Source organism: Pelmatolapia mariae, linkage group LG20, assembly GCF_036321145.2.
Source record: "Pelmatolapia mariae isolate MD_Pm_ZW linkage group LG20, Pm_UMD_F_2, whole genome shotgun sequence".
Classification (NCBI taxonomy): domain Eukaryota; kingdom Metazoa; phylum Chordata; class Actinopteri; order Cichliformes; family Cichlidae; genus Pelmatolapia; species Pelmatolapia mariae.
In genome coordinates this window covers 6,509,933-6,522,219 of record NC_086244.1, presented here as the reverse complement: position 1 = coordinate 6,522,219, position 12,287 = coordinate 6,509,933, and the positions used below count along the sequence as shown (strand labels likewise).

Here is a 12,287-nt window from a genome sequence, read left to right as displayed (position 1 = left end):
TTCATTACCCGCTGTGCTCTGTTCCTACTGAAGAAACTTATCCTTTTAAGGCAGGTCATGCATACTGATGTCTCGCAGCTTGTGTCAGTGTACTGGCTTCCTGCGCCTTTTAGAAAAGACTGTAAAGTCATTTTACTTGTGTGTGAAGTCAAACCTTTCATAGATCTGCCACTTCCAGCTACGGGTGCCAGATATTTTGCTTCCTGTCTTTTATTTCCGGTTAACCTGTCCCATGCATGCTAGATTGACCTTTAAAAACAAACAAAAAAAACCCCACAGAACTTTATTTACGAACAGAAGACAATTCACTACCAACAGTTTTTGAAAAAGCCTACATACACAAGGCTGACAATTGAAAAAAAGAATTAAAAAAAGAATAAAAACATAAAAAAGGCAACAATGTTTAAAAAAAGACAACTCTTGAAATCTACCCAGAAAAAGTTGGATCAATAATCAATAAAATAAATTAAAATGATTGAATAGAGCAGCAAGTTTAAGGGCTTTCTTGTCATTTACAAGTTTTAATGGCTTAACCAGGAGTTTACATTTGTTCAGCCATCTGTTTATACATTTTTTAGCTTTAAATTATCTACACTTATGTGTCCAAATTTGATTATCAACAAATATCCCAAATTTAATTACAGTGACTGTTAAATGTGTAACTCAATTGCCCTGGACTTTTCCCTCAGTGGTGCAGCAGGGGGTGTTTGTAAAACAGCCCTAAATGAATAGATGTGAATGGAGTTCAGTGGCTAAAACCATTATTGACACCTGGTTCTAGAAAAAAAAGCCACACAGGTAGTTGAACGTTGATGTTATCCAAAAATGGCTACTGATCTATTTTAATTGTCCCCAAAACTCCCTGAAAAGCCTTCCATCGATCCAAAATGCTGCAGTGAGAGTACTGACAAGGACTATTGGCTTCTCTTCAGTCCAGAATCAAATTCAAAATCCTGCTCCTTACATACAAGGTCTTGAATAATCAGGCCCCATCTTATCTTAATGAGCTTATAGTACCATATCATCCCATTAGAGCACTTCGCTCTCAGACCGCAGGCTCACTTTTTGTTTTCTAGAGGATTTAAAAGTAGAATGGGAGGCAGAGCCTTCAGCCTTTTGGCCCCTTTTCTGTGGAACCAGCTTCTAGTTTGAACTTAAAAGATGTCTCTACTTTTAAGGTTAGGCTTAAAACTTTCCTTTTTGCTAAAGCATATAGTTGGAGCTGGATCAGGAGGTCCTTAATCCTCGCTTAGTTATGCTGCAATACGTTATGCTGGGGGATTCCCATGATGCTCATGATGTATGACTCACTATGTGTTCATACACCTCTCTGCATGTAATTATTAGTTCTTAGGAGTCTCTGGCTCTCTTCCACAGCATGTCCTTTTCTTCTCTTCTCATCCAGTCGCAAGATAGGTGCCCCTCTCTGATCCTGGATCTGCCGGAGGTTTCTTCCTGTTGAAAGGGACTTTTCCTTCCTACTCTTGCCAAGTGCTGATTGTTGAGGGTTTCTATTAATGTGGGGTGTTTACCTTAACATATAAAGTGCTTTGAGAAGACTGTTGGTGTAATTTGGTGCTATATAAATAAAGTTGAACCAAATTAAATTGAATCGGTCTGGATATACGTCAGGTGAGACTCTCTGCCTGTTTACTCTCCATAACTAGTCATCAGAAGTGTAGTTAAACTGCAACAGCTTAACTACACTTCTCATGTAGTGTAGTTAAGCTGTAGCTGGTTGTGATGGTTGATGGAGAAGCTGTCTCAAGGCCGAAAGAATTCACAGTAACTTAATAAATTACTGCACACACCCAGCATATGTCAATCTGTAGGACACATGTGGGAGTCTTTGTAACTCCACCCTTTTAAAACGGTGGGCCTTTTACCTTCTAACCATCAGACTGTGAACAAACAGAAACCTCTAAGTTAAAAACACTCTGGTTAAACCTTCAATTGACTGATTGTCATTGATTATAAAGGGATATTTCACAATCACTTGAATGTTTATTGTGTTACATTTGATGCTGTATTTTTACCTTTAAATGGAGGACAATGGAAATGCCACCATGGTGGGTGTGTAATTCTGTGAATTGGATTGATCTTTAATTGTATTTATAAGAAGTAAAACGATAATTAAATTGATGGGGTTTGTTAGTGTTATCAGCGCATCAGCAGCTGGAGGAGTATTGAAACGTCTGGTGTTGTGTAGTGCAAAACATAAAATAATCAGGCTGAAGGGACCCAAACAAACACTGTGATGCTGGGTGGCCGGGGAGAGAACGACACAGCCAGCGCTTAAATGCTCTGCGGAGACTGAACAGGTGCTCCTATTAGCACTAATTAACCCCACCCACTCTGAAAACTGCACAACAAAACAGACGAGACAGAAGGAAATGTGACCAGAGGGCTGCCACATTACATAATTACTGTTATTAACACCAGTATGTTACAACACCTGTAGCCTTGGCCCCTCCCATTTAAAACATGCCCACCGCGACCCTGATAAGGATCGCGGGGGGAGAGAACACCTAAAGAAATTCATGCAGGAGAGAATGGATGGATGCTCCATAGAACTCCAGTAGTTTTTTAGTTAACCGTACTCTGATGCCTTAAACCTCCAGTCTTTCTACTGGCCAGCAGGGGGCGACTTCTGGTTGCAAAAATACTTCCATTAGAAGTCTATGGAAAGACTGCCCTTGACCAACTTGATCTGTGATTTGTGATCTGAGTTACTTTATTTATATTTTGCTATTTGAAGCAGGGCTGTGATACATTTTCTATACATATATTATCACAGTGGTTCATATGAAAATGACCAAAGTTTCAAACACTGAGGTGTAAGTGCAAGTAATCCCTGTAAGCCAAAAGCTCAGGCTCCAAACACTGATTAAAGAGCTTCAGACAGTGGAGGAACTGAAGGGCTCCAGCTTATTTTACGTGATTACTTTTTCTATCTTTGGATTGTGCAAAGCTGCTCTATAAGTGTCCAAGAATACAAATATGGGGGGTGCAAATAGGCACAGTAATCTATCCATCCACCCATGCATCAAAATGTTGTGGTTGCACAATACGATATGAAATGCAAAGCTGGAACAGCTATATTTCAGTAGGTGACAACAGTTTGGTTAATGTTTTGATTTTTAGTGCATGGTTTATAACAGTTTTCCCATAATAATAAGAAATCCATCCAGAATAATATACATAGAAAGCATTAGTTGGATCTCAAACAGGTGCTTTATTTTTTTGCGGTTTCACAAATTATTCATACAATAATTAGGAAATCTTAAATATAATCTCTATCATAGTACTAATATATATTTCTGCTTTACACAGAGGGCTTTTTAAACCACTGAACCCACAGGAAATAAAAGCTGTCCATACATTACAGCTTCAGTCCAGTCTTACAATCAAAGGTGCAATCGTACAGTCATCTGGTTTCTAGTGCCGCTGTGTACGAGGTCCAGTGCTCTGGATTGCATCCATGATGGACTGGACCATTTCAGATGTGGAGCCCTTACCTCCCAGATCAGCAGTGTGCAGCTGGAACACAAAGGAGATAACATATTTAGAGTAATGTCGAAATACAAAGCAGGATATAACAATAAAAGTTGAATACCACCAATATATTGCATGTAGCATTGGTCAAATCGTACCCGGGAATCAGTGATTGTAGAGAGGATGGCTTTGCGGATCATGCTGGCGTAGCCCTGGAGCTTCAGGTGATCCAGCAGGAGACAGGAGGCCAGCAGCATGGCCGTGGGGTTTGCCGTGTTCCTGTTAGCGATGCTCTTCCCAGTATTCCTGGTGCCCTGTACAGAGAAGAGCACGTTTAGAAAAGTGATATATCCTTTTATACATCCTTACAAAAATGAGATGTTACATCAGGGGAGGCTTGAGTGAGTGTACACTCAGATGCGTATAGGGCTTGATTAGAAAAACAACAATTGCGGTTTCATTAAAAATTAAAGTGCTTAGATTACACAATAGGGAAAAAATTCAAAAGAGGGAAGTTAACGCTGCACGTTCACGTGAAAGAGGTGAAATAGAAAAGAAGGAAAGAACCAGACGACCAGAAGTAGGACTGGGATTCAGCTGCTGAGGGCATTTTCACAGGTAAGGAGCACTCAGACCACCCAGCCATGGACGTGTGTTCATTAGGAGACGATGAACTTCATACACACCCACAAAAAACTAGTCTGAAAACCGGACCAGTTCAGTGATTCCAGTTATTGGAGGTGAGACTAGCAGACAAACCACTGGCGATACAGGGAGCTTAGCCAGTCAAAGTGCCCCCCCCCCCCCCCCCCCCCCTTTTAGCTGGTGAGTTATAAACGTTGATAGAGACCAAAACCTTTGTTGTACGAGGCTGTTAACATGATTATTGATGCTTTAACGGTGGGATTTTAACAGGGCAGTCCACAAAGATGACTCGCTTTTGGAGAGAGCCTCAAGTGGACTCTAGAAAAACTGCAGCTAACTCCAGAGAGCCGCTAGAAAAACAAAAAACCCACAAGACATGTAGAGGTCTCATTAACCCTGTCTCACCGTCTCAAACACAGCGTAGTTTTCTCCATAGTTGGCTCCAGGCACCAGGCCGGGTCCACCTACCAGGCCGGCACACACGTTGCTCACAACGTTGCCATAAAGGTTAGGCATGACCATCACATCAAACTGCTGAGGCCTGGAAACCAGCTAAAATACACACCGAAAAGCTCATTTTAGGACATGTTTACAGGCTGGAGAAGCCAAGCACACACAAGTTTTTTTGAATACAGAAGGAGGTTTCAATGAGTAACGCCTTCTGTCCTAACTCTCAAGAGTCTTGGCTTGAAAACGCTCACATTTTCTGATTAAATACCCCAGTAAGAATGTGAGGGACATGATGACACAGACACCACACAATGAAATGGTCTCGCATGGACATGCCTGCATGGTTGTGTTATCCACAATCATGCTGTCGAAGGTGATTTCAGGGTAACCACTGGCCACCTCTTTACAGCACTCCAGGAAGAGGCCGTCACCCAACTTCCTGCTCCGAGAAACAGACGAAAGATGAGTGGAACACATCTAAGAAAAGAGATAAAACACAGGAACAGAAACGGACATGATGTTAGCTTTGTGGATGGCGGTGACTCGTCTGCGTCCTTTCTCTCGAGCTGTCCTGAAGGCGTAGTCGGCGATGCGTAAAGATCTGGTCCTGGTGATGATCTTCAGACATTCGACGACACCTGGTACATTCTGCAGAGGTGCAGTGGAGATAAAACAGAGACTGATTAGTTAGAGACGCACTCAAAGAGATGGGAACCACACAGACAGAGACACACCTCATGCTCCAGGCTGCTGTACTCGCCCTCCGTGTTTTCCCTGATTGTTATGATGTCGATGTTTCTGTGGTGCGTCCTCACTCCTGGCAGGGACTGGCAGTGCATCACACTGGCGTACAGATCCAGAGTGGTACTGCAGCGAGGAAGATGAGCACAGAGAGCTCAAACTCTGTGACTTTACATCAGCAAAAAATCTGAGCTGAAAACCAAAGAGTTGTCGACTCACCGGAGGAGGCCATTTCGGGACTTATAGGAAGGTGGCAGGTTGTGGTTGGTCTCAATATTTCCTAAATAAACAAACATATTTATGTTTAAAAGAGTAAAAAAATTGAACTGTGGCAATCCAAAATTAAAAAATCCATCTTTCCAACAGATTTTTTCTGCACTAGTTAAGATTTCCTTGCACAAGTTTTTCCTGTTTAAAGTTCAGTTTGTTTCTCTTATTATTGGTTCTTTATTTATGGATATGACATGTTTGCACACCTGTTACCTTTGGTGTCTGCCTCACTGACTGTCTACTCCTGTATGACCTCAGCCTGGATAATAAAATACTTCAGCTTCGAGCTTCTTACTTCTTCCTCCCATGTCCTGTGATTGGATTCTCCTCCTCTGTGCCCTCTACATCATTAGGCTAAACATTGACTATGTGATTTTCTCAACATGCACATCCAAATATTTCATTTCAGAGTTTCCATTTATTTATTTTTATTATGAATTGTAAAAATAAATAAAATGTTTACATGTATACGAAAAAGAAATCAATAAAGCTTCCTAAGAACATTAAAAATCTCTTGTACCAGTCACACCTCACTGTTGGGCCACTTAAAAATTTACATTCAAATACTTACCATGAAAAAAGTATAAAGACTAATCAGAGGTAATTTACATGCTGATCTTCATTTTTCTGCCTCTTTTGATCGGAAAATCATCTTGTACTTGTTGGTAAGTGAGTAAAAGTAGAGCACAAGAATCAAACTCAGTAAAATAAATCAGAACAGAGGAAAAAGAAGTTCAATTGTGTTTATTGTATATGTTTGGTTCAGTGTTATTGCCTCTGGGAATGATTTATGTCTGTTTGTCTCACTTACATCTCTAATAATATGATTTACTCATGAAAGTGGCTTCTTTGGTGTTTTTTTTTCTTTTTTAGGAACATGATGTTTACTGTTTATGAGACACAAAAAATAAAAAACTTTACATTTTTTGTGTTTCTTTTGCATATTATCTGCCTTATAACTTCATTTATGGTATATTTTCCACAATTACCTTTCAGTGCAACTCCATTGCGTCTGATAGCCATTATGGCGTTATTGATATCATCTTCTGAGGTCTCAGTCGAGTCCACATTGACGACTTCGAAGTCTACAGGCACACAGCAGAATCTGATAGTGAACACAGACAAAGAGAGCACTTAGGTATGAGAGAGCTGAACCATTTAGTGGCCTAATACTAGCACTGCATCTATGTGTGTGTGTAGTCAACATTATGGAGTGTGTCTCAGGGCATCCCACGGGAAATTCTGAGTATCAGCGACTTAAATCCTGGCATTCTGTTAAATGTTAATGCACCAGTATGTGCCCTTTCTGCATCAGTTTATGTTTTTAGCAAGAGCCAAAAGGAACTAATCAGTCACCCATTTATTTTTAACCGCTTATCCAACTTAAGCTTCTTCTTTTTCTAAAACTGCTCCCTCTGGACTGGGGAGAGTGGCTGCTCCGAGCAGGACCTCACAATCTTACTGACAAGTGAAAGAAAGAGGGAGCGTGAGGACGACCGGATTTGTGTGGCATCATCAGAGTTTCCTCTGTGTGCTGGCTGGAGTCAACCTTAGAGATATAGTGAGGAAGTCAGACATCCAGATGAAGCTCAGAGTTTAGTTGCTGGTATTACTCGTCAAAAGGAGCTAGTTGACATGGTTCAATTGTCTGAGCTCCTCCCTTTGAAGACACAGAATCAACCGGAGATGTTATACATCTCATCTGACATGGGAATGCATGGATGGATGGATGTAGGCTTGAGCGTATCCCAGTTGACATGAGGTGCAAATCAGGGTTCACCCTGGACAGATGGTCAGTTAGTCCTAAAATTATGTTTTGTATCTATTATGGGCACATGTTCCCCGTGTCCCCTCTAAAATCTACTTAAGTCTTAAATTCATTGCTTATACATTTCTGTGTTTTAAAAAATACTTTAAAAGCTGTTACTATGAACGGCTTTCATGTCTAAAACACACACTGTGAGAAGGAAACACTAGCCGCTGATGGTTCAGGAAGTCAGGGTAACCTTTGTTTATCCAGACATCCTTTACAACGGCAGCCGAGCAAAAAGCCTCTGGAGGAAATTTCTGAAGTGCTAAAAATTGTAAAAAGTTTTGAATTTTCAAAACGCCAACAAGCTGGTGGTGAATGTTACAGTGAAATTCTGCAGAGAGTAATCGTGAGTGCATGAGGGAATTCTCACCGGAATAGCTCACACACGTGTTTGGCCAGCTCTGGTCCGATGCCATCTCCGGGAATGAGAGTCACGGTGTGTCTGCCTCCGTACCGAGCAGGTGGAGCCTGTAATGCACAAACACACACATTTTAGATACAACCCTAAACAAACTACAGAGAACTGTCACTCTTTTAGCTGTTACACTGAATCTTGTAAGCACTTATAAGCATCCATACTCACTATGGTCTTGGGTGGGTGGGTGGGTGGAGGGAGGAAGGATTCAGAGCAGACAGGGGAGAGAAAATAGGACAAAGGAGAGGCTGAGACCACATTTTCTTGGAGAATCGACTCTAAAGGTGAATCATGGTGAGGGGTGGGGAGTCAGAAGGTCTCCTAAAGACTGAGCTTACAGAAATTATAGAAGCTATAAAATAAATCCTCATATACATATATATGTATATATATATATATATATATATATATATATATATATATATATATATATATATATGTATATATATATATATATATATATATATATATATATAACACAACTTACAGTGTAAGTGGACTTGTGAGTCTGATGACAGGCTGCCACAACATAACCCTAAAGATGCAGAGAAAAAACAGAGGTTACACGCAGACAAGTCCTCTTAAAATGACCAAATTACCTTCATAATAAATAGTATTCTAATTTTAAAATGTTCTATAAAAAAACTATATGTACATATATATAGTTTTTGACTATATATATGTACATTCTTTATTTTATTTTATTTATTTATTTTTAGCTATAAAACCAGGTCACAGACATGTTGGATGGCTGGCTGCCTCTACTCCTAGCAGCTTCACTGTTACGCTGTTATTTAGAAAAAGACCGCTGATCTGGACGTCTTTGATGGACCTGTTCTGGACCCCGGCCCATATGTTTGACACTACTCATCCACATCCAGATGAAAAAAAGAAACATTTCAGTTGTTTGGATATTTTTAGGAGGGTTGGTGGAAGTATTACAAGTGCAATAAAGTCAAGGGCGTCGATTTGGCATGGACGGAAGGGACACGTCCCCACCAATATCCAGCGATTACTGAATTGTCCCCACCAATAATTTGATCTCTTCGAGTAAAGAAAAACAAACCCGATAGAAAGAAGAAAAAAAACCCCCGATCTGTCAACGTCTCATTCACCCAGCGGTGCAGAAAGAGTTAAATTACGTTCTCTACCTCATGTGACAAATATGGCCAATGTGATTGGCTGTGCCTTTCAGGGAGCTCTGTTTAGTTTTAGCAGCGGCAAGCCTGCGCTGGACCTGCAAGGAGGAGAGGAGGATGGCAGCAAAAAGGAAGAACCTCGATATACGAAAGTATTTTTCAAAGAAACCTGTGAGTCACTTAAAGTCAAGTTCACTCATAAAATGTGTCCGTCTTAATAACGTTACAGGCTATGCTAGGCTTTGGCCCACATCAGTCTAAAATTGTATGTAACCATAAATAACGTGTTTTGGAAACTACTGCACAACATGCAGCACTATTAGTTATCTCAGTCTCAGAGCAGCATTTCTAATTTTGATTGAAACTGTCAGAGAAAACGGCAGCCTCGAGCAAGCCAGGATATTAGTTTACAGAGGCTGTTAAAATTATATGTTTAACGTTAAAATGTTGGTGACACAATAATTTCATCCTAATAGTGTTGACATATTCATAGGGTTCATTTTTGAGACAAAATATCATGAGGTAGTCATGATTTTGCAAATATTCCACCTTGTAATGCAGTTTGCACAAATTGTTTTAAAAATGCACTCACCCTACAAACATTACTGATGAGTCAAGATCTGCACAAAGTGACAGAAACACTGAAGCAGCTACACATTTTATTCTTATTGTCATGTATGTCCTATTTGTCAGATGACAGAAGAACCAACACAAAGCTCAGAGAGTAACGTTGATACAAGATCACAGGTGAAATTGGATGATGACTTGTTGGTTCATGACTGTATTTGAAGCACATGTGTGACTGCATGTATTTGGATTGTCTCACTGTTATTTATCAGGTGATAGAAGCAGCTCTGCCATGTTGCAGCTCAGACAGAGGTGAAGAGGCGAGGTCACAGGTGACTGACTGATGTTTTGGTGCTATAGATTAACTAGTATTTATTATCATGACAGTTGTTAGGCTGCTGATGTAAATTGATTCATTAGTGTATATTTGACAAAGAATCTGAATTGACATGTCTCACTTTTTATATGGCACGAATCAATGTGTTATTTTATCAGGTGGCAATATGTTCTAGTGCAGTCAGAGGGGAAGAGCCAGGGCCAAAGGTGAGGCACATCAAGCACAGAATAATACTTTTAATCTGAGGATAAAACGCAGGTACTGAGGCTGAAAGAAGCTTCAGTGTCTCAGAAGACTAAAAACATGGCTAAGGTCAACAATGACTCAAATGAGATTAAACAATGCTGCTGTATGCCATGTTCACCAGGAGAGACTGGACAGTATAGATGTAAAACAAATATGCCAGCAGTTTATCTCAGTTAACAAGAGGAGAAGGCATGCGTTTGGCTCCTTCACATACTGGACATTGAGTTGTTGTGTGGGGCACCAGTAGTCCATGTCTGTTGCTGTAACAGTAGTTCATGTTTAGAATAAAAAATCCCAGCTCACTGATTTGATCGGGGCAACAGTGCCTAAAATGTTGCATAATTTTGCTGAGAGATCTTTTACTTTGTGGTAATCTTAGATGAGTAGTTTTATGGACAAAAACCACGAGGTCATTCAGTGTTCCCTTAGTGCTAATGTATAACAGATGTTGGTGTACTATAACTGAAGTAATGTTGTTAAGTCCTTAAAGTCATATTCTTTTATTGTCATGACTGTATTTGAAGCTATTTTTATTTTTGTATGATACCTGATTTATATGGAATATAGCTGAAGTAAACTAAAGCCTAAAATACTTAGTCATTTGTTTAATAGTAATTTAACATTATATAATTAACATATAAAACTATGAATTGTGATTTTTAAATGGTTTAAAAGCATGTAGAATTGCATATGTAGGCAAGTATATTTCTCCTCTTTTTTATTAAGAAGCAAAAACAAAAAGGAAAAAAAAGAAAAAAGAAACAGGGCAGGGTTCCGTGGTTGAATCATCCGTCCCCACCAATGCCAGAACCAAATCTACGCCCTTGAATAAAGTAACAATTAGTCGATGTTTTCTATGTTGTGATGCTAGTATTACTACACAGTAGTGAAAACAAACGTAATTATGGGTCTCGACAGGCTGTTTGAATCATAAATAAATAAAAACATGCATTTCCACCGTGACCTGCAGACTGTAATGAACATGTAAGCACGGCAGAGTCGACGAGCGTGGAAAACTGAGGTTTTTCTTTGAGCTCAAATACAATGAAAAACAAAACAGGATTCCAGATTGGCAGCTTAAACATAAGAGCGAGCCTGATGAGGCTTGTTGCATTTGTTTCGTGTAGACTGGCATGTCTACACAACAGCGAGGCGCATATTTGTGTTGTTATACCTGCTCGAAACTTCTTAAAACTGCGTCTGAGTAACAACACAAGCAAAACACGGACTCGTGGACAACAGACAGCTTTTCCGCCAGAGAAGTGAACCTGTCTGTCTTTACTCGGCGCAGAGGTGTAGTCCCTGAATAATGCATGACTTTGCAGGGAAGAGTGTAGGCTTACAGTTGGCAGCAGGAAACATCCTCAAACTGCAGAATCACGTAAAACGCTGACGCGAACCGGACGCTGACCCGTGGTGCTGAACGGACAGCGATATAAGGCAGCTAACTAACCACCTGCTGCACCATCCAAAACGCGGTGTGTTCAACAGGTAACCGCACCGGGCGGCTCCTACCTGCGGTGACCGGGGGCTGAAGAGCGGTTTCAGGGTTCCGGACAGAGCGCGCACAGAGCGGGTCGTCATGTCTGCTCTTCCCTCTGAAGACAGGAAGAGACGGGGACGAGCTGCGCGATCACGTTAATCTGTCTGTAATGGGCGTAGGTTTTATTTGAGCCCTACAGCCAGGGGCGGTCCCAGGAGTTTTAAATGGGGTGCCACAGGGATTCCAAGAATCAGGGTGTGGAGGGCGGAGGCTCATGGGAAATAAAAAAACAAAACAAAACAAACAATATCAGAAATGAGAATAAAAACCAACCAAAAGCACCTGAAACATATTGAAAATTAGTTGTAACAATTTAACGTGAAGTCCTCCTCAGTAACGCTGGAAATAATATGCTCACCGGTTGCTACGGAAACGCACGTATGACTTGTTGGTATTAAAATCAGCAGTAAGTAAAGTGTAGCACCAAAAACATGCCAGTGGCTGCTTTGGTTTCTGTCAGATTTACACGGTCGCCTTTAGTTTGTTATTTTTTCTGCAAACACTCGCTAACTACTCCAATGGTAGTAAAATGTAAATAGATGGGCCTTTAATGTTCGGCTTTGAAGTAAAAGCTGTGCCTCGGAGCCGCCAACATGTTTCAAAAGGTGTAACACTGAGTTCAAAGA

General features: G+C 40.5%; 1 protein-coding gene across 2 annotated transcripts; it reads right to left on the bottom strand.

The window, feature by feature from the left end:
* Positions 1-3,222: 3,222 nt before the first annotated feature.
* LOC134618492 (isocitrate dehydrogenase [NAD] subunit gamma, mitochondrial-like) lies at positions 3,223-11,744 on the bottom strand. 2 transcript variants are annotated; one of them, XM_063463909.1, is made up of 11 exons: positions 11,634-11,744; positions 8,317-8,364; positions 7,785-7,882; positions 6,591-6,706; positions 5,551-5,611; positions 5,325-5,457; positions 5,105-5,238; positions 4,927-5,029; positions 4,546-4,692; positions 3,654-3,809; positions 3,223-3,540 (listed from the first exon to the last, which is right to left on the bottom strand). In XM_063463909.1, the coding sequence occupies exons 1-11, from the start codon at positions 11,700-11,702 to the stop codon at positions 3,439-3,441; spliced, it is 1,167 nt and encodes a 388-aa protein (XP_063319979.1). In that variant the 5' UTR covers positions 11,703-11,744; the 3' UTR covers positions 3,223-3,438. The 2 variants fall into 2 exon arrangements, with proteins under 2 accessions (XP_063319979.1, XP_063319980.1); XM_063463910.1 differs by lacking the exon at positions 4,546-4,692.
* Positions 11,745-12,287: the final 543 nt, after the last annotated feature.

Coding starts and splice junctions, on each gene's coding strand:
- LOC134618492 (XM_063463909.1), bottom strand. CDS start 11,702: ATGACGACCCGCTCTGTGCGCGCTCTGTCCGGAACCCTGAAACCGCTC. Junction 7,883..8,316: donor CTCACAAGTCCACTTACACT/GTAAGTTGTGTT, acceptor TGTGCATTACAG/GCTCCACCTGCTCGGTACGG. Junction 3,541..3,653: donor CTACAATCACTGATTCCCGG/GTACGATTTGAC, acceptor TTTGTGTTCCAG/CTGCACACTGCTGATCTGGG.